General features: G+C 39.9%; 1 protein-coding gene across 4 annotated transcripts in view; it reads right to left on the reverse strand.

Annotated features, from left to right (window-relative positions):
• zmat4a (zinc finger, matrin-type 4a) overlaps positions 1-23087 on the reverse strand; it is a 115641-nt gene that overhangs the window by 17399 nt on the left and 75155 nt on the right. For 3 of the 4 annotated variants that reach the window (XM_046386200.1, XM_046386198.1, XM_046386201.1), the window contains 2 exons: positions 17376-17597; positions 7070-7166 (listed from right to left, as the gene is read on the reverse strand). In XM_046386200.1, coding sequence (XP_046242156.1) covers positions 7070-7166; positions 17376-17597 — 319 coding nt within the window. Of the gene's footprint in view, positions 1-7069; positions 7167-15220; positions 16233-17375; positions 17598-23087 lie in introns of those variants that run through there. The other variant, XM_046386199.1, reaches the window with a different exon arrangement.

The raw sequence follows: 23087 nt of genomic DNA on the forward strand, positions 1-23087 counted from the left end.
AATGAACATAAGAACAACTGAGGAAATGTCATGCAGCTGAACTGAACTGGTGAATTGGTATGCCTGCCTCTGTGCTGCCATGGGCCTGTTTCTAAAAGGGGCATGTGTGATGTGCAAGTATGGGGTGTTAAAGTGGACAGATGAGAGCGCAGGCACTTATTCTGTTTGTGCCCAAGAAGAAGAGACACACAGCACTGCAGGGGAGAAACAGCCAGAAATGCATCCCCGCTCTGGCATTAGAATATCACATTCTGTTTCATGTCTCCTGGCTAAGCAGCATGGAGCTTACAGGATAAACAAAATAAATCCCGCTGCTCCTGTCAGGCCGTACAACCACCTGGATTTAACCTGGCTGAATACAATTATATGTTCTCTCGGCGTAGCAGAGGACATGGCATGAGTTGGAGTACAGCACCCTACACATAATCATGTCATCTTCCCCGTCGCGCCACCATAGTGGTAAAAGTGACACGATAAAATGAAACACATTGTCTCAATCTCAATAAATTTTGGATTTGGAAATTTTGTAATTTGTAAGCTCAGGGTATTTTTTTTGTATATTAATGAACAAAATGAGAATTCGCTAATTTATTATGTATTTACTGACCTTATTATCAGCGGGAATCATTGAAAAACCATTCTCAACTCCCAATCAAATTGTGGCAACAAACTACAGTAAATCCAACAGTAGATAAAATAACAGGCAAGACTTTTCTAAGACAAAACATGAACATCTCAGGACCACCAAATGAACAGCGCTTTGGAAAGTGGCACCAAAACTCACAGAAGCTAAATTCGCCGAACCCAGCATACCAAATCACAACATCCACAATTCAATTCAATTCAATTCAATTCTGTTTATTTATATAACGCCAATTCACAGCAAAAGTTATCTCATGACACTCCAATTTGAGCAGGTCTAGACCAAACTCTTTAAGTAAATTGTAAATAGAGAGAGCCCAACATTCCCCCACAGGCCACAGGCTGGTCCATTTACTTTCACACCACAAAATGCACTGAGACCAGTTGAGATGGTTTTGGTTTTGTTTGTTTGGTTCATATTGGGATTTGATTGAGAGTTTTTACAGCTTTCACTATCAGGAAAACGCACCAGAGTTTGTTTTGGATGATCCAAACAGATTAGATGTGACAGCGAGTACAGCCTCATGGAGTATGGTTGTAGACTTTCTTTGCAAGTGCTGGGAGATCACAACAAGATAAAGTGGCAGTGATATTTCAGCCATGAACTTGCATGAATTGATCAGATACAGAATGAATTTATAGTGTGCACATCAGTCAGAGTGTCTAACTGTGATTAGAAAGAGCCAAATGTGTCACGACATTACTATCTCTGACTCACCAGTTCCTGAATATTTTTCCACATGAGTGGTTCACTGTAACAATATGCCAGAGCAACTAAAAATCTCATATCTGGATGGGAAGAAGTGCTTCACATTAGTGAAGGATATGTGATTTTTACTGGCAAGGTCGATGCATTCAAACGTAGGGCAAAAAGTGCGGGGATTCATCCTGGCTGTTGTGTATCTGACATTAAGTTTTCAAGTGCCCAAAGGTCAGGTAAGCAACTCAGCAGTGAGAAAAACAATGCATTTACAGACACATTCCAAGGGTCCGAATACTAAGTGGCAATCTTTAGATATTGATGATAGCCTATAGTAAGACTGCACAGGGCATAGGAAATAAATCCTTTTAACTGCTGTATCAATTTGCAACAGATTCCTATTCTTCAGCAGGGAGGCTAATCACTTTCTGCAGTCCATTGGCATGGTCAGACCCAAAGCCCATCTGTATGCTTAAGTGTGTCTGTGCTCAAGCATGTAGTACAAAAACACACATATGTAGCAGGCCCTGATGGATGGCTATCCTGGGAAGAGGTGATGGTATAATAATTACACTGTCAGCCCGAGCTGACCTATCGATAGCAGAGTCTGACTACACTGCAGGATGACTTACATTAGAAAGTAATTTGTCTCAAGTACTCAATTTCAGAGTGATAATTTAAAGAAAAAAAGAGAGGATAATTTTAATCGATTAAACTTCAAGTAAAACATTGAAATAAATTTACAAGAAGCACTGAGACTGATATGAATGCTTGGAGACCAAGACTTGCTTAATTTTTTTTTTCTTTTCTGTTTTTAACATGAACATTAATGAATTACATTAACAGAGTCACAGTCAATTAAAGGGTATTCTGCAAGAGGTGTTGATGTATGTATTAATCCAACTAGTCATAAGGTTATGCATGTTATTATAAGCACATTATTAAGATAGATATTAACATATCTTATTAAGAAGACAAAGCTGTGCAGCATGTTTACAGCCACACATAATGACTGCAGTTGTGTTTTCTGAGGGACCGTTCTCCATTGCATGTGAAATAGGGGATGAGTCCATTGGAACAGGCCACTAATGAGAGAATTAAAGAGAATCAAACATTGCTTTGCTTCTTTTCCTAAATTTTTGGAGCATTATCACAAACCACTGAAAAAGTTACTAATACTCTGGAAAGCCTGGGAGGAGAAGTTTTCAGTTCACTTTGTTTAGTATTTTAAACTGAAATCTGGTACTCATTAAGTGGCTGTCAGCTTGGTTAAAGTATGACATGCACACACCACAAGATTTGAAATTGATGGTGCATCACACAGGATATTTTTAATTTTTAATTTTTTTTTCATCCTGCCAGATGGAGCAATGCGCCACCTTGTGATCGCTCTCACATGATGTCATGGGGAAGCAGAAGCAAACAAAATGGAGAATGACATGGCGCTACAAGTTAATGCAGTAATGCTTTTTAGGGCTGGCTATGATTCAGTGAGAACTGGTCGGATATTAAACTAGGCTGTCTTAATATGTGTCAACAGTAGTATGCTAGTTAACGAAAGTCTCAAAGTTAGCCTCACCAGCTCTGAAATATTTCACACACAAAATTCCATACTAAACTTTTTAGCAAAATGCCAAACCTCCTGCGAACACAGCAAAGAGCAACTCTTGAAAATAACAGCATGGATCGCCTGCTAAGTGGTTGCCATCCAAGTTTGCTTTGTAGGGTCATTAGAAGAAGACATGGGGCCAATAGTGAGAGCTCCAGCATCCAGACTCAAATCCTTCTTGTTTCCTCAGTTATCACTGATCAGTCACACCAGATTTGCAACCCTTGGCTTCTCTGTTAAACTCCACACTGAGCTGCTTGACTATTTTCATCTTAGCAATACAGGCTCAATGTGAAGCTCCAAAAGAGTCAAAAAACAGAAAAACTTCTTTAAGGGTTTCTCTACTTCAAGTTTGGAAACTGAGGAGGCGAGCACACAACAAAACACAACTGCGAGGGCGTGGGGTGGCGACATGCCATGAAGCCAAATAAAACTAGTAAATCTCAAGACAAAGTCCATTAGGTTATAGTTTCCTGCTTTGGATGCCAGCAGCAAATCAGAGGATTTAAGCATCAGGGTTGTTGTACTCATGTAGCTGGCTCGTTAGAGGAGTATCGATCACACTTCTCATTAGCACACCTGTCATGAGCGGGTAATTTGTTCCCCTTCTGATTTATAATTGAATTTCCTCATAGCTTTCCTGCCCTTAGTTCATCTTAGCACAGAGAAGTCATATAGCCATGCGACTTGTGGGCTTTGTTTCCTGTCAGTTCCTGTAGTACATCAGTGTGACCCTCTTCATATTAATGCAATACACACACACACACACTACATAGACTGACATTCATTTCACTTTTTTTTTTTTTTTTTTTTTTTTTTTACCAGATAAGCCTTTATTCTCTTCCTGTAACCTGGCATTAAGCAAATGACCTAAATAGACCCTCGACACTGTTGTGGGCTATGTGGATGAGTTGGAGGATGGAAGCTTGAGGGCTCACGAGTGGTCTGAATTCCCCGTGAGAGCTCAGTCATGCTTCGGGTGGGGGAAGGGTGTGCGTGTGCGACAGTATGACAGGATTTGCATGGAAACGCGGTGGCTTCAACAAGACAGTGCAGACATCCATGACTAAAGCACGGGGCTGTTAAACGGCATGTCACTTCTCCTGATGCCAGCATCCCCATGGATGTGTGCAGCCAGAAACTGGCCAACAGCGGGAATTAATTCCAGGACATGTACCAGTTAAGCCCCATCAATTCACACCTACTGCTGAGGGACCACACTAAACCCCACGCTGTTGGCGGTCTTCTTGTTCCTTCTGACACTGCTTTAGTTCAAGTAATTGGTGCAAAAAAACTCAAAAAAGAAGAAAAGACATTAAAATAAAAGAATGAATAAGCACATACAGGACTGTGGTTTGAGTTCACAGGGTAAACAAATCAGAGGCAAAATGGTTCACATGTTGTACATGTTTGAAGGACATCATCCTGAAATCAGTGAACATCATATCAGTGGAAGCTAGCTGTTTTCTCTTGACTCTTCCTGTCTTTTGACCACGGCCAAAGGCAGAAGTTAACTCAACACTGAACTCATCTAGAATTATTCAGCATTATACTATGGTCTGGGAGAACATTCAATTCTGAATTCTGAATTCTGAATTCTGAAAGGATATCCATTAATTCCTGATAATGGACATCTAACTAGTTCCAATAAAACTACCTGTCCACGGCTCTAAATTCACTATTCAGCTGTCTACTTCAGAGTGCAGTTACCCGTGCCCTCACTCCCAGCTCATCAAATAGAACAGCTTGGTCAGTGGCCCTAAGCTTAAAACTCTGATGCTGCTCTTGCCCAGCTCATGTCACTTTTTCATGTGAATAGCTCTAGTGTCACATTAACAATAATAAATATGCAATATCCAGTTAGACCTTTAAATAGAGTTTGCTGACAAACATTCCCTATTTTAAGACATATTATAACTTAGACAGTTTATTATATGTCTTTGAAGATGTTTCACTTCTCATCCAAGAGGCTTCATCAGTTCATTCTCATCAAGACAGACTAGCCTAGTCAAGTCTTAATGACTTCATGAAGCTTTATGAGTCTGTCTTGATGAGTGTGAGCTAATGAAGCAACTTGGATGAGATGCAAAATCTTCAAAAACATATAACCAAGTCCAGTTGCATTTGATTCATTCTCTTTGAGATGGCCATGACCTGGATAAATGAGAATATCCACAGATTGTTATTAACATGGTCAAACAGTTGTAATTTAGTTTAGGACAAAAACTACTTGGTTAAGTGTGGGCAAAAAAATCATGGTTTTGCTTAAAATAAGGAAGTTAACATAATAATATTAGTATGTACACGTCATAAATTATGTTACTTATAGGATGTGAATAAGATATTGCAAAACATATGGAGACCTCATGGGCATTGTCCCTTACTTCACTTGGTTCAGAAAAATAAGTGAAGTATCCAGCCTCAGTCAAAATCTGGGCCTTTTTGCTTCCTGCATTGCCTTTATCACGCCAATAGCGCTTCACAGAATTTGCAGAGAAAAAGTAGTGGCTGTGGCTAATCTCCAGCTTTAAACGTGGATCCATAAATTCATGATGGAATTGTCAATGATTTTTTTTTCTTTGTGTTTCAGCCATGTATATATTTATTTTAGCTTTCTGCTTGCTTGTTAACTAGTGTTAAAACACTCTCAATCAAAACACTTTGTGTTTGAGGATTTTTTAAATTAACCTTGGAAAAAGGAGAAAAGTAGTATAACTCTTATCTCATAAGTATCTCATCTAAAGAGAACTATAGGTGCCCACCAAACCGAGAAGACTGCCGAACAGTTAGGCCCAGCTCCGTGCATTAAAAAAATAAAATACCTACCAGAACCTATAAAGACTGTTTAATCCACACAAAAATGGTAAGCTAAAATGGGAGCTAGTCACATCTATCAGCAAAGAAAATGTTAAAGCACATCATATACAGCACTCTTGCAAAACCTGAAATTGTCATTTTTGCATTTTTTTCCTGTGTACCGATGAAAGTGGGAGCAATCTTTTGCTTTGAGGTGTTACAACTAATTCAGGTTGGTGGGAAGAATATCCTGTGCAGTCGGACGATTTGATAATGAAGCTGGTAGTTTATTGGTTATTGTGATAATGAATATTCCAAAGATCAGATGTAACTTAATCTATATGTGTTACATACCCCCCCCCAAAATGTTAATGTGTGTGTATCTATTCGATGCAGTCATAATTTCTATTTTGTCAAACAGGTTTTTACTCAGCTGGAACTGCTTCAGCAACATTAAGAATAGAATATATCACTGTACATTTTAAAATGAAAACAACAATTTCTAGTTTGTTGTTGTTTATGTTGTGTTTTGTGACACAGATACGGACTGAACAGAAGGTCAAGTAAAAGCCAGAGTTCACTTTGGTAGCAGTCTCATTTGTGTGGAAAAGTTTGCTGATTTGATTAATGATGCTTGAATTTCCAAAAGCTTCATCCTGGTAATTATTGGAGATACCTGTTGTGACTAGCAGGGAACAAGCTGTGTGCAGCATTTTTAAATGTGTTTTGTTTTATCACTTGTCTGCTGGACTCTTAGGAGCTTGTTGATTTTCTGCTTTAGATTGTCTCCTTCAGGCGCTGCAGCCACCAGGTCGCTGCAGTGTAAAGACGAGAAATTCATTGACTTTACAGATTTGTATTGACTGTTGATTACTTTACTGTGTTATTCTGTCTAAGCATAATCTAATGTGTTTCAATATCATGACCTTGTGGTCCTATTTTTCATTCTGTTTGTTTATACTGTGGATTTTATGTGTTTTCATTGCTGGAGCAATGGACCAAATGAAATTCCCCCTGTGTGATGATGTGGGATTGACCTGAATCAGAAAATGTTTCCTTATCATTACAAAAGTAAATAGAGAAAAAAAAATCACAAGATGCCCTCAGCAAAATGAGTCCATCTTACTCAGTGATGCAACTCTCTACAATACTATCATCGTATAATGTGTAATGAACTAAAATCTAAAATGCAAAGGATGAAACTTGGGATTCCAACATATTTTGTGCCATAAATGAAGTGTAGCATTTAGCACTGCAGCATGAATACTTAAAAATGAACATCAGCTCTGCTTCTGCAGTGAACATTAGCATGATCCACTCACTTGTTTTGGTGCTTTGAGCCCTGCAGATGTGCATGGTACTGCGCCACTGAGTTCAGTGTGACGTTGCAGATTTCACAGGTATAGCTCCGTTTCAGACCTGGAATTGAACAGAAACGCATCATAAATGAACACAAATGGACCTCAAAAACTCACACAGTTTTTGAAGAATGTAAATAAAAATAATCTGACATTTCCACATAATTATACAATAATAGATTTTCACTCTCTCGCACACAATCAATATGGAATCCATCAAAACCTAGACAGTCCTCCTGCAAAAACATTTCTCCATGCAGATACATTTCAATCTTACTGTAGGTGAGTATTTCTGTGTGTTTTCAAAATTGCTTAGCTGATAGAGGCTGCTGGTGATGGAGTGGAAAAAATCCATTAGAACCGGGCAGACAATGAAATGTCATGCATTTCAAATCCCAGGGAAATAAATTTCACAGCTGAATCTAAAAGCTAGTGCTTTACACACTTCATGCTTCAACATTTTTAAGATTAATAAGTGTTTATATATACATGTTGTCATGTACTTGAACACATCTTTCACAATTTGCCAACAATAGCTGGCAGTGCTGATTATATAAATAAATAAACATGTATATAGTAATAATGATAAACAATAAATATTCAGCTTTTAAACCGACCTAATTCAGCAGAGTTCCAGTCAGTTGGTGCTAGTAAGCACATGGTTAGTGAAATGCAGACTACCTGAGTGTGACCTTCCAGAAAGCTGTTTCTAGAAGGTCCAGTCACTGGTTCATCAGTATTCCTGGCTACAGTTACACCACGAAGACAAAAGAACAGTCCAAGCAACTCAAAGAAAATGTTATTGAAAAATATAAGTCAGGGAATGGATATAAAAAAACTTTCCAAGTCACTGAACATCGCCTGGAGTTCAGTTAAATCCATCATTAAGGGATGGAAGGTAAAGCCCAAGTTCTTCACCAGGCAAAACTTTATGAGAGAAAGCCACTGCTGAAAAGGGTAAAGTGACAGCAAGACAATGACCTGAAGCAGTGAAAACTACACAGAAATGGCTAACAAGGTGAATGTTCTGGAATGGCCCAGACCTCATTCCTTGAAAAGGGCTGTTCATGCCTGATCCCTGTGCAATCTGACAGAGCTCGAGCAGCTTTGTAAAGAAGAATGGAGCCAAACTGTAGTGTCCAGACGTGCAAACCTGACTGAGACCTAACCATTCAGACTCAGTGCTGTGACTGGGTGACTAAATACTGATTTGAAGGGTGAGACTATTTATGCAATCACTTATTTTAGTTAGGTTTAGGTTAGATTTCCCAACCGTACAAGCAGGAAAAATTTGTGTGTGGTGGAGTGATTAAGGAGAAAAATGCATGTAATTTATTGGGTGTTGCATGTGTGTTCATTAAATGCAGAGAAAAAATTTAGTGTGTGTATGTAAAAATATATATACTGCCAATAAAGCTGATTCGTCATTTATACTACACTATACTTTGTACTATGGGGATCTGTACAAAATAGCAAACCATCCGGTAGTTAATGAAAATAAATAATTCCTTTACTTTAGTCTTGTTTAAAGTAAGAGAGAAGTGACAGTTTTTCCTCGCCACTGTCGCCAAGTGCTTGCTCAAGGGGGAATGTTGGGCTCTCTCTGTATTACAATTTAATTAAAGAGTTTAGTCTAGACCTGCTCAAATTGGAAAGTGTCATGAGATAACTTTTGTTGTGAATTGGCGCTATATAAATAAACTGAATTGAATTGAATTGAAAATTGACAGAAAGAGTTGAGAAAAAGAATCAACACAACACATGCAGTACCTGAGACCTTGAGGATTTATTTGGAATCAACAAATTTAATAAGCTGTCTAATTTGTTTAAAATTGTACATCAACAATGTCCTCAGTTTCCGTGGTTATGGTACTGAGTCAGCGCCCTGTTGCTGCAAATTATGAGCACCCTGTGTAATCGCTGTCATGTTGTACTAATCTTATTGTGCTATGAAAAATAGCCATCTTCATTGCCTTGCTCTCACAATCGAGTTAACTCCTCCATAAATATGCCTCAAAGCAAAAGCCAAGAGAAAATAAATGTGGCCCTGCACTCATTGAATCACATTTCCATAACCTCTTCAATCAAGTTTCCCTCCATGCGTGATCGTTTACTCTAAATCATCAACCGAAGAATGAGCTGTGGAATGTTAGAAAGTTATTTTCTTCTTTCAGGATAGTGGCAAGTTTTGCCATTTCCTAACAACTAACTTCTCAGAAGTTGATGTCAGCTGTTTCCTTCTCACATTTTGATGGAGGGCAATATTCCTCCGGGAAGGAGAAGCAAATCTCTCCCTTTCACTTTCCTCCTGACAAGCTGTACAATAACCACTCTGTCAGTCGACCACCACCACGATTGAGATTTCAATTTTGCGCGGTTGTCCCCAGACACGGTCATGAGCTGACATTAAAGTTCTGCAGCAGGCAGGGAGGGTCTGCTGTGCAGTGGCCCTTTGACAGCTTGCCTCTCAAATAATTTTTGAAAGGGTGAATGATTATACAGCGGCCCCAGTATCCATCACTGCCAGCCACCTGCGGCTCTTCCCTCATGGCGCTGCCACGCATGAGCGATGAAGCAACGGGAGCCTTTGAGCCTTTGCAGTGCTTCCCCTCGATCACATACTTCCTACTTTTTGAGGCATCACCTGTGATTCATTGGAGACTCGTTTGTTTTGGTTAAAAGAGAAAAAAGGAGGCAGCTCAGGAGAGAAAGCACTAAAAGAAAAATGTGCTTTTGCAATCTCATTTATTTGGGTAAAGCTAGAATTGTGTAAAGTCACAGTAACAGGTTGTGCAGCTGATGCAGAGGAAAAACCAATCTGATGTCTTCTATCTTGATTTTATCTGAAAGTCACAGAAACTACAGAAACAATAATACAATAGATAACTATTTAGTCAGTGTACTAGAAACATAAATACATATTATAATTTAATATATTTAATTTACTGCAATTGTACTTAGAGTATAGTTGAGTAACTGGCACAAAACATGTTGATGTAAGTCACATAAACCATTCCATTGGTGTGTGGGTGCCATCATAGGATTAAAAAAAAATAAATGCACGTTAGCAGCTAGTACCTGAGCTCAAACCCTCCTTCTTACTGAAGCTATGTGGTTTTCGGTATTTAAAGTACTCAATGCTTAAAAGGTATCAACAAAAATAACTCAGTAGTATCAAAACATCCAGTCAAAGATGTATTTGACTCTTCCAACAGAAACCAGTCTACAGCATCTTAATGAAAATAATCCCCCTCATGTTTACATTTCTAATTCAGCATCTGAAAATTGAAGTATCAAGTAATAAAAATACCGATTCATAAACATCCATAAACAATAAAAGTCTCCTTCACATTATAAGCACCAATGAAAAGTTCAATTCAATGTCACAGAAAACTCAGAACATGGTAACGGCTAGCTAGTCTATATCTGGCACACTGGCCTCTACATTCACTCACCAATAAGCCACAGATTGGTGCTGAGTTGAGTTATTTTATTTGCTGCTGAGCAGTAAATCTCTAGTTGTCTCCCTGCTAATTGAGACCTATTGCCTGAGCCTTTAGGAGGGAACATGGTGGTGTGGTCTGTTTATGAGCAGCAAAAAGGTGGTGCAGGTCCAGAGTTCATGCTAAATTAACCAGCACCCATCTGCCCCACTCATATGGTGCAAGTTTAGCTCACTCCCTCTCTGTCTGCAGCATGACACCCTGGCTGAAAGAGCATATACCAAATCTGAATCCATATGAAAAAAATGTGTGCAACTCTGGGATATATTGTAATGAACTGCTTTGTGAAATGGACTTTCAGAATGATCACTCAAAAGTGTTATTCAGTCCCTTGAAGCAATAAAACAGGCATGCTCACTAAATCATAGATAGGACGGGTGTCTGAAATTCTCCACAGTTTGGGAATGGGCAAGAAGCAGAGATCTAATATCTGTGATGACAGCAGGCCCTAGCCAGAAACAAATGGCTGGTCTCCTGCTGGTCCAATCTAGTGTTTAAATTGAACCAGTTAGTGTACACAGGCACAGACTGGTGAAAAAGACCTTGATCATTTTGTTGTAATTTGCCAATGTCTGGCATTAATAGGCCTATTTTAGGTTTGGGGTATGGCAAATACAACACACAGCCAAGAGCTACAGCTTGAGAGCTACAATTTGAAAGCTCTATAGAAGGAATTCAAAGGAGCTGAGGAAGCAGAAGACAGCATACCAAATCACGTCTGCCAGAAACACACCTCCGATTAACAGGTCTGATGGAGTCTGGAAAAACACAATTTATTTGGCAGGGTGTTTGACGGGCTAGACTGCAGACTAAATTTAACAGTTACAGCTACATGAGGAATCAAAAGAATCTCACTCACCAATATAATAAAAAAGAGGGCGTTGACCAGAGAAAATGATTGACAGTAGAGTTCAGAGAGTTTGTTTGACTCATTTCTCTTTCATGGCACCTAGAGGCCAAATCAGATCAGCCAGGTTAAAACAGTATTCCTATGCATCCACACACTACTGAACTACATCACTAATCATGTATCTGTGTGATCAAACCACAGTGGTTAAAACTCCTTGACAAACACCTTTTCACTGCATATTACTGAAATACCTAAAATAAAATACTTGTGTATGCTACTGAATACAGAATGCAGACATGATCCTAGTCTCTTCATCAGCTCATGCTCGCTTGACTGGGACTAGTCCCAGTCCTAGTCCCAGTGAAGCCTCTGAAGCCTCTTGGATGAGAGGTGAAACGTCTTCAAATACAAATAACTAAGTCCAGTTGCGTTCGATTGAATTTCCTTGAGATAGAGGTGGAAAATATCTCTTATATTTCTATTAAAATATACATTGAAAAATACATAAAAGGTTCAAAACACTTTTCATCAAACTCACTGGAAACCTACTGCCTACAGTTATATTATATGTTTTTGTCTCAATTCAACATTAACTATGAATTTTTCACACTATAGCTACAAGTTTTCACACAACTCCTACAATCCTTCTCACACTGTGCTGAGAAAGAACAATACACCATTGCCTAGAATACACCACTCTATCCCCTCTCAAGATTAATCATGCACTCTTAGCATTGGAAAAAATTGTGCAAGACCTAATGAACTTCTCTTGTGTCAGTGGTTGTTAATAATAATCCACATGAGGACTTTGACTTGAGCCAACTGGCTGCACAGTGTTATTTCTCAGCTTTTTTGCTTCATTGTTCTTTGTCCCAGTCCTATTTTTCTGTGTACTTTTTTGAAACAGATTTGATGCCTCTACTAGCTGTGATTAAATTTATTTATTTATCAAAACAAGGTATCTGTCAGTGTGGTAAAGACAGGGAGACTGGCGTAAAGGGTGTTTCAGATGTTTCAAAGCAGACTTCACAGCGACTTAATTTCAGTTAATGAGAGACACTGGGAGATGGCATCATTCCCTACTGAAGCATTGACAACTGAAAGATCAGAAGGGTGGTTCTTGCCAAGAAATCAATGTGCTGTACTGTAAGTGTAAAATGTATTGGTTACACACTTTTTAAAAATAAAACTACTCTCGACATGATTACATCCTGCATATCCATGTGAAGAGTTCTCTCCCTGCACTTGAGAGGAGTTGTCTCACCAGGAGCAGTACGTAGTGAATACATGTTGGTCAGGCGGGAAGCATCTTCAGGCCCTCTTCTAACTAGAACCACACCAGACAAAGAGCAGACATGAAGTATGGCGGACTGTTCTTTTTACAGCCATAGCAATGTGAAAACACCAGCTGTGGCACAGCAAAGAGGTTCACTGCTTAGCATGAGTGTATAAAGAATATTACTACATGGGCTCAGGAACACCTTGTAAAACTGTTTTCAGTAAAAACAGTTCATTCTCTAATGACTGTATTCTGTTTTTAACTTACATTTTACACACTGCAACTTTTTTGGATTGTAAATATACTGCTACAATACTGAATACCCTTTAGAATAACTTCACATACCAACTGTCTGAGTGCTCTGCTATACATTAAAAATACATCACAAAGTGCAAATGTTGTAAACAACACAAGGATATGTTTTATTCTTGGAGGTATTCAGTAAAAAAATTAAGCTTAATTTGCAGTAAACAGTCTGCAGCGTTCTGTTGTTTATAATTCATGTTCCACGATGAAGTCTGTTTAAGAAAGTAAACACTGATTGATTAAGCAGCTGCTGCTGGTGGAAGATGTTACCCTTATCATGTTCAAATCATGCTCAACCTTAAATGAAGCAGCAGTGGATCCTGTACTTTCATGAATATTCACATCAGCTGTACCAGACCTGTATACAAGTACAAACAACATAACCTAAATGAAAAGAAACTGAAGAGAGTAATGTTATGTATACTAGCAGTGAAATATCTTTATAAATGTGACATAAAGTGGTCACTTTGTGGAACTACATCAGTGCTTTAGTACTGTTTTAACATCCAGCAACGTTTTCTTTGAGCTGTCACATACATTTAACGATCATTAAAGTAAGTCAGTTGTCGCTATACAGTCAGAGACCAACGAGGCTGTGAAAACAAAGAGAAGCTCACTATTCCCTCATAGCAAAAATGGGACAGAATTTCAATAACATCTCCTCCAAAAATCGCACTCAACACCACACAGTTGAGCTTTAGACCAACAACAAGGTTAAAACCATGAAGACAACATTAAACAAGAACCCTTGATGTAAAAAGTAGTTGGCTGACACTCTGACCCTTTCAGTGAACTTGTGGTTTACATTTATCTGAACCGACCTGCCTGCTGTCAGGCTTTTTATTGCCTGGTTGTCTCTCACTGTCAGGTATCAGGGTGAACCTGAGATGGTTTTTCAGTCAGACACTCCCTCTATTGAAGCAGAACAGATGCAGAGGCTGCAGTTTCATCAAGCTGCTGCATGGACACAGAATGTAGGAGGATAAGAGTCTTTGTCTCATGTTTCAGCCTCCTCTACGAGTCCCATGCAATAAAGAAAATTAAGCAGCAATCATCTCTCAGTATTCCTTTAGCTTTAGATAATTGCAGTCATCTATGGCACCATGTACCCTCATTGCACAGGCCTGTGTCAGAATAAGACACTGGTTTAAAATGACACTTCATTCCAAATGTGTCTTTTCTCCTCTTAACATTGCAGGACAGATTTGGGGTTCAGTATAAACCCAATACGTGATTTATTCAATCACATAAATGTGAAGCACTTGTGAGATTGAGAGTTAGAAAGATACAGTGAATATCAGAAAATTAGCATTCTTGTCATCAGGACAAAACATGAACTGTAAGTACTCAGCTCAATAGTTTCATTGAGATTGGGCGACTTAAATAAAACTGAATTGACTTGACAAAACTAAAAATTATCTTTGAGGAAAGACAACATCACTTCTGCTCTGATAACCAGGGAAAAGTGCTTAAGCAATCTGTCCACATTAGTGTTTTAATGGGTAAGCAACTGCATATTAATTTTCCATTCCATTAACAAGTCTACAAATGTTACAGTCCTCCCTGTCCCTGTAAATGAAACACCTTATCATCAAGTTTTGAACAGAAAGAGCATCAGAAATAATACTCTTGTGTACTGAACACTTCACAAACTCTAAAACTATTGGCAGTGAAATGTGTCATTTGTCAAATTAGTCAAAATTAGTCAAATTAGTCATTTGAAAGAGCACAGGTAAAAGATTACATCAATTTTACAATATGCTGCTCCTTTTAAACAACAAAGTTTTCTTCTCTTTTTATTATTATATCTTAACAGTCAGAGCTTAGACCGCTGAAAGGTCTTCGTCTCTACAAATCAAACACAGGAACAGTGGAGTGCTGACCCACTGACCCACCCATGCATTCACTCCCGTTCTCTGTGTTTCTTTGCCAGCAACTTTCCACAGCTGCACAGTGCTGCGTACACAACAACAGCATAGTCATGGTTGGATGACGGCACCTACTCCTTTATGGGAGCTGTTGAATATTTCAGCACATGGCAATCTTCAGAGTCAGAATGCACATTTCCTCAGCAAGTTGAGAAGTGCATGAGGACGTGCTGCAGGCCAGATAGAGGGAATGGTGAGCAGAGGACAGGCAAAAGGAAGAGACCAAAAGGAGAGGAGAAAGATGAAATGAAAAATGATATGCTCCCAGTCCTCCTACTGCAGCATCTCCTCTGCCTCCCTTATCTGGCCTGACTCCCTGGCCGCCCGCTACGCTTGCTGAGGTCCCATTCGCCTCTCCACAGGCCCTCAGTTCTGGTTTTGCCTGATAGGATGATTTGCCACTTCATTACTAATTGATAATCGCCAGAGAGAAATAGTCATTAGCCCAAGTGCTGAACAGTGCAGCTAGCATGCTGACATTTTCAGACTCCCCATAATGACTGTGTTGATGTTGGTGAATCCGTCTTCTCCTAACACACAGTCAAACAGGCACAGTGAGAAGGAGATGAAGCCAGAGATACTGATGGCTTTCAGTTAGAGTGGAGGGGTGAAGAGAAGCATTTGGTGCAAAATCATAACCTGTCTGCAGATTAGTGCTCATTACTTTAGGATAAAATCGACAGTAATTCAACAATACATTTATTTATTTTGTACAATCCAGTATTGTGTTCAGCAGGATGTTCCACAGGGCCTAGAAGCCTATCAGTTCAGGGCACAGTACTGTGCATATCTAAATGTTGTATTTGTATTCAGGTACACCCCAGTTTTGTGTAAAAAGTAAAAATAAAACACTGGGCAACTGTGTTGGGAATCCATTTAAGTGGGTTGTAAAATATTTGAATGTTGATCATTTGTTTATTATAATTGCAAAAATAGAAAAACTATACTCTATTGAACTATAATACTGAGTAATGATATTGCAAAACTATGGGCCAAATGTACTGTACCTAGAAATGTCATCATGTCTACAAAACCTCAGTAGCCAACGTGACAAGCTGAACTGACTGCACTCCACTCAATTTGCCCTCAACCAGTCACACTGCAACTATAGGCATAAAAAAACCAATCAGGGCTGTAGTTTGAGGCCCGTGTCCAATCAGCTGTGAGGACTTGTTTCTTCCATTCGGTGCGGCCACGCGTCAGTGCCCTTTACAACACCTCTGGGCTCCATCTGCTCTTCTGGCAGCCGGCCCTCCACCAACTGGAATAATATTGTGTAATTGTTATTGACATATTGTGACTGGGAGAGGATAAGCAAGAGCGTTCTTTCCTCCTCCTCTGTAAAATTAACAACTTGTGACAGCCTGGTGGACTGCAGAAGGAGTCAAGCTGGCAGCTCCAGCCAGGAGGTGCTGCCATTGTATTCTAGACTTACGAATGATCGGATTTCCTTCCAAATGTAAACCAATAGTCCAATTATTGGCTAGAGTAATATGTAATTTAAAGAGCTACCATTTAGACATTTACATACATTTCTAGCTGTTCTCTGATAGTGACTGAGCGATACAAGAAAAATATAAAAACCTGCATTCATCATTTCATAAATGACTGAATAACATATTTATTTTAAAAATGAACAATGAATTCACAACACAAAAGAAGTCTAATTTTGAACAACCCTCAGAGATCACATTTTGACACTGTGACATTGACATTGTGGGGTCTTTTACCTCGTTGTTTTGGCTCTTCACCCCACAACTTCACTGTTTTGGTTCAGTGTCACTAAATAGATGGCAAATCAATTTAGGTTTGCATAGAATGGATTATACTCTGTGCACTCTCTATCTTGTGATAAAACAGAAGCAGGTCAGGCGCCTGGGTCGGTCAATGAACAGCACCCAAGGAGGTTGCAGGGTATCAAGGTCCTATTCAAGGACACTTCAACTTGCTTCAGCCTCAGTCTGATGAAGATTGCTCTATTAACGGATGTTGCCTCGACCACCAGGTCACCTTCCTGTCCACTGAGGTACATTATACTGTTAATGAGAAGCCCTGGGGTCAATAGGACACTATATCATTGCTCAACAGTTTGCCATTGCTGTTCCCTTGGCCATTGTGCAGTATAGGTCTGGCACTGGGACATAGCAGAGACAGGTGTCCCAAAGGCCCAAAGAGTTTGGCAAAGAATCAACATCAGAATGTCATGAATGTTTGTTATAAAACACAGAGGAGGCTTACTGACAACCCATGCACTAATTTGGAGCCCCATACTGCCAAACAAAACAAACAAACAAAAAAAAACATGACTGATTTAATGGACTGATTGGCAATGTGTTGAAAGTTTATAGCGTTTGGTATAAAAATAATGAGTAATTTGTTTCACGGCTTCAGCAGTGCTCCGTACCTTTCATCTCTCCCATATCCAGGGTCTTGCCCAGTTGCTCCAGGAGGTCTGCCCTAGCAGCGTTCTTCTTGTGCTTTTTGCCATCATAATGTTGCTGAGCCATGCCAGGGTTGTTGAACCAGGCGTTGCATAGCTGGCAGTAGCGGTCCGAGTCGCGGCGCTGTCGCAGGGAGGTCAAGGGAGACGTTTCTGGGGAGCTCTTTACAGGACTGGGGGACGCCTCTGAAGGAAAACAACAACAACAAAACTGAGGTTCTGAAGGGGTTTTACTGGTTCAACAGTTATTAGAGTTATTTATTGATTTATCAGACCAAATAAATTTAAGCATGTCTACTTCTAAGTAGCGAGGAAGCATATAACTCACTTTTTTTAAAAGTTCACTAAAACATAAAACAAAATTTGATATACAAAAACAGCTTCTTGTTGGGAGTTTAAGCACCACACAAAATAAGCCACTGCTATGAATCTTTGCATGTAAAGTACTGATAGAGCTTTGACTCTGCTGATGGGTAATTAGTCCAGTCTGTTCAATATAACACAATTAGCTTTGGCTAGACAATGTAAACATACGCCTATGGGCTAAGGCTGCAGCTTTATGTGATGTGCTGTGCCTCAGCTGAGTCTGTGCTTGTAGCGCCTGATGATCTAGCACCTCCCCTACCCCTTCAGCAAAGCAGAGCTGGAACTAAATCTTGACTGAGAGACTGGCCAATAATTGTCTTGTTTTAAAATATGTGCCTATGAGGAGTGTCATCATGGCCATATGTTGTCTGGAGTGGAGAGTCACAGAGGATGCTGCTGGAAAGTTTCTTTACATAAGTTTATTTACCGCTGGCATTTTTCAAACTAAATAGTTGTATTTCACTGTTACTTTTGTCAGACCCAAAGTCACAGAACACAGCCCTGGGAGTGTTTACAAGACAGGCAGGCCAACAGAGATACTGAACAGCTTAGAAATACTGACAGAGTTAACATATCACTTTAATACTTAATTATCTGCTATCTACTCACATCAAATTTGGAGAACACAATTTTTCTGGTTGCTGTTCCTGCAAAGTTCATGCTCATGGTGATTTTAATTCTCTTTTGGTGACCAGAGGGAGGATAGTTCCTGACAACATGACAGGATGATGCACAGACTGCATTATTTTGGCCAAAACAGTCACTTTTTGGCAAATTTTCTCCGTGGAAACTGAGCGAGTAGGCCACGTGTAAAACTGTCTATGCAGGGGAAACTCTGCTTAAGGATAAAATAACTTTAATTTGTAGTGAATATAACATAACATATTTTTTAAAGTGAGTTATAGTAGTAATATTTTTTAAAATGAGAATGCAGACTACTAAAGACATGTCAACACAGCCTGAAAACACAAGTTGGCACAAGTGGGGATTTGTAGCAAGTCGACAGAGTATAATGTAAGGGCTTTAATGAGCACTGATCAGCCGCAATGTAACAATGACTGTGGCCCTGCTTCTGCATCCCTCTGAATAACAAGCTGTTATCTCCATTAAATGCCTGAAGAGGAAAACCTAAATTCTACTTGGCAAATGAATTAAAGAGCCCGCTCTCCTCATGGCTACCCACTTGTGCCTTTATGCATGGATGACAGCATTAACCCTGAACGAGTGCCGTGTTGTACTGAGCACTCCCCGACACAAAACAGCAATATCAGCGTAATCAGTTTTAACACTCGAATGCTCGGACCACACTAAGTCAACATTTAGTGTTGTCCCATTATGTTCCATTACACCAGTCAACATTTCTGGAAGCTTAACTGTCAGCATTTTGCTCTCTGTTGATTCTGTGAGTTCAGCCTTCAGAGGGTCACAGCTGAGAGGCAGAGGGAGAGTTTACATTTGTACTATATTTGATGCTCTTATCCACAGCAGTGGGCTATCGTTTAGGATTTGAATCTGTGACTTAGTGGTTATAGGGTGACCTCTCCAGCTAATGGACCAATGTAAACTGTCAGACTTAATTTAATCCTTAGTCCCCTTTGCACAGAGGCCAGGGGTCAGCTACAGAACAGAAGCCCAGGAGGAGTTTTCCATGTATTGCCTTTCTTAAAGGAAAGTAGCTTTTAGAGACCACAGTATGCATCCACCACACACTTCAGCAATTGAATCCAATGGCTCAGACTAGTCATCCTATATCTGTCCTACTAAATGTCATGGCTAAACAGACTCCTTTGTCTGTAAGAAAACTGCAGTTGACAGTTTGACATATACTGTTTAGACTACACAGCTCTTGGTTTCATCAATAACAATCAGGCAATTACCTACCAGAGCAGAGAGAGGTATGACAGAAACAGAAAGAAAGAACTTAAAAACTCGAAGAAGATGAAATCTTTACAAAATAGAACAACCACATTGCTGTTCTTTGCCTCATCACATCAGTTCAGTTGCAGTTTCTATGTCTTTTCAGACTCACATGATTCTGGACAGACATGAATTCTTATTAGTGTTTAGTTATGGCTAAAAACATCTTTGGTGACCTTTAACCTTTGGTCACCAAAATCAAATCAGTTCATCACTGGGTCCAAGTGGACATGTGTACTTAGTTTGAAGAAATTCCTTCAAGGCCTTCTTGAGAAATTGTATTCACAAGAGTAGGACAGAAAACCAGAAAACTCCAACAGTGAACCTCTGAATACATAATACCATCCCAGCTGCGGACGCTTAAAAACCCCCTGTGCACTACCTGTTCAGCACCAACACCAGAGAGACACAAAGCTGTTTTGCTGCCTGCTGGTGGAGACGAGGCTGATAAAAGCTGTGAAAGCGAACCAACGCCGTGAAGCAGTGGACTGGAAAGCCAAAACAATGAGCCGAAAGGGACTAAAATGTTCTGTAGAGCTGAGGGGAACAGCCGAACAGCTGGGTGATTATTTTCTGTATGTTTGTCACGGTAAGTCTTCCTACAACTTTTTTGGAGACTGGAGTAAATCTTTAAGATAAAATAAGTTTAAGAAAAATGTACACCATTAGAGGATTTGTTGGTCATTGGGCTTCAGCTAAAGATGGACAAAAGTTGAGAGCGAAGAGGACATGAGAAGCAAAGAAGAGAAACTCTGCCAAATAATTTTCTGCAAATACTCAGGAGTTAAAGGGGCATCATTACAAGACAAAAGCAAAAATTATTCATCATCATAAGAGCAACCTTTCTGTACAAGTTTCCTCCTCCAGCAAAATGTAATCACGCTGATTTAATATTCTAACCGCTTGTATGTTAGAGTGTCCCAGCCTAGCAGCCCACAAGTTTTACCTAAAGTATTTACCATTTCAAGGTGGCAGACTCCTCATTCATAACAGGCTGCGTTATTGCAGGATGGCTCTCCACTCTCATAGATTACCCAGCAGGCACATAAAGGAATGAAACCCTTTCCTCCCTTTAGTGCATCATTAGAGTCATACTGTTTAACATCCCTCTGTGCTTTGATTGAGGGTTCAGCTCAGTTCAGAAGGCAGGGCTCATAGCCATCACCAAGAGGCAGATGGCGTCGACTCGGTGTGGCACCTGCTGCTTAAAGGACACTTTAAACTCTGTGAAAAGGCCCTCGCTTCTCTATATTATAGGTTTAAGTGTCAGTGAGATAAACATTTGTCGTATTTTGCTGCACAAAAATGAATACATGAGCTTTGGACACAGTGCTAAAGCAGTGAGAACACACTAAAAACCACTCTGAGAGGATTGCAGCTTTTTCCTGAAGTCATACATGTTTTTTGACATTGATGTCTGAGAACATTTTTTGGGAGAATCATCAGTACACCAGGGTATGAATCATCCAGGCCTGATGGTCTTGATTTATCATCATCAAGTCAAGGAGACAGTACACATGCCATGGTAATGGTAGCCATGTAGCTGGTTAGTCAGAGGACACACACAGGCGTATACACACACTGCAGCAATTTATTGGCCTGATAATCTCTCTGATGGCTGACCAAATGTGAGGGTGAAGCGTTCTGCCTGTTGGTTCAGATTATACAAAGGAGGATAGTACCAAACAATCTAGCACATAATCTTACATTGCAGCATGCCATCACTTTTTCCAGCTTCATTTAATCGATACAGTTCTCACAGCATGAAATTTAATGTTACCTTTATATAAATGGTTTGAGAGGTAGAGGAGTGAAGTATTTTACAGCTGATTTTTAATTAAAGTTTCTTTCTATTCAGAGTTTGCCTGTGCAATGATGTGCTCAAAATTGGATGGTTTCCACATACCACCTACCAACACGTGGCACTAGAGGAAAAGAAGGCTGATCAGAAGGAATCATCATCCTGAAACCACGACAAAAATTTGGTAAATTTCAACTGATAACACTGAAATCCATTAAACATTTGTTGAGAGACAACATTTTTTTTTTACTGAATAAAAAAAATTCCTGGTTTGAACAATAGGATCTTTCACAAGAAGTATGGTGGCTGACTTTTTGCTGTAAGCACATCTCCAATTTCCACTTAGAATGTTAATTTTATTTGGTTTTTTTTCTCCTTTACCTTTAATATGAGCCACATATAGTGGCCTGGTCAGTGGCCCTACACCTCTATGTACGTACTGCTCTAGTGTCATTTCTGGAGGTGCAACTCCAGTGAAGTAGTATGAATAACGAGAAAAGTCAGAAGGTGGCTGGGGAGACCGGATGTCACACATGTCAAAGAAGGGGGCGGCACGGTGGTGCAGTGGTTAGCACTGTCGCCTCATAGCAAGAGGGTTCCAGGTTCGAATCCCGGTCTGGGCCCTTCTATGTGGAGTTTGCATGTTCTCCCTGTGCCTGCGTGGGTTTTCTCCGGGTTCTCCGGCTTCCTCCCACAATACCAAAAACATGCACATTAGGTTAATTGGCTACTCTAAATTGCCCCTAGGTGTGAGTGCGAGAGTGTGTGGTTGTCTGTCTTTGTGTGTTGGCCCTGCGATTGACTGGTGAGGGTGAACCCCGCCTCTCGCCCGTAGTCAGCTGGGATAGGCTCCAGCTCCCCCGCGACCCTGACGGATAAGCGGTATAGAAAATGGATGGATGGATGTCAAAGAAGAAGCGTTTGTCGTGGGGGCCCAACCCAGTGCAGGACAGAAAGTCAATCTGCAGACTGTGGCTACAGATAGAGGTTCCCCAGTCCTTCAGTGGAGGCAGTAATTAGTCATATTCAAATCACTTAGTGTTTGTCTCCAGGGAGATGCACACCACTCTTGTTAAATAAAAAGCTTACATTTCAAAAGACAGCTTTACATAAGCCTTATTTTTTTACACTAAAGCAAACGTTTTTCATAAACCACAGAGTAGCATTTGGGTTTTATTGATGAACAGTTAAAAACAAACAGGTGTGGTGAGGTTTTCACGCAAAAAGCAGCCCTACAGAATCCTACACTTCTAGGACTTCATGTTGTTCTGTGTAGATACCGTGTTGGCTTTGTCAGCTGCTAATGTAAAGCTCATTCAAATTTGTTTATTCCACTCTTTTATTTGCCCTGTTTTGTGCTTTAGGAGGGCATTTATGTGAAGATTAACTCATTGGGCAAACAAAAACTAAAAATCCTTTTGTACTGGATTAGAACATGTCATTTGGCTTGCAGTAGTTTAAAGTGCTGAGATATGTTTAAAAGCCAAATTCCCTTCTTGCGTGGCATTTGTATGCAGACAGAGAAGCAGTACAAAGTAGACCTATTTAGCGCGAACAGAGTTATAAATCTGAGGCGTTTCAGCATCTGTGAG

Source organism: Scatophagus argus, chromosome 4 (genome assembly GCF_020382885.2).
Source record: "Scatophagus argus isolate fScaArg1 chromosome 4, fScaArg1.pri, whole genome shotgun sequence".
NCBI classification, from domain to species: Eukaryota; Metazoa; Chordata; class Actinopteri; family Scatophagidae; genus Scatophagus; species Scatophagus argus.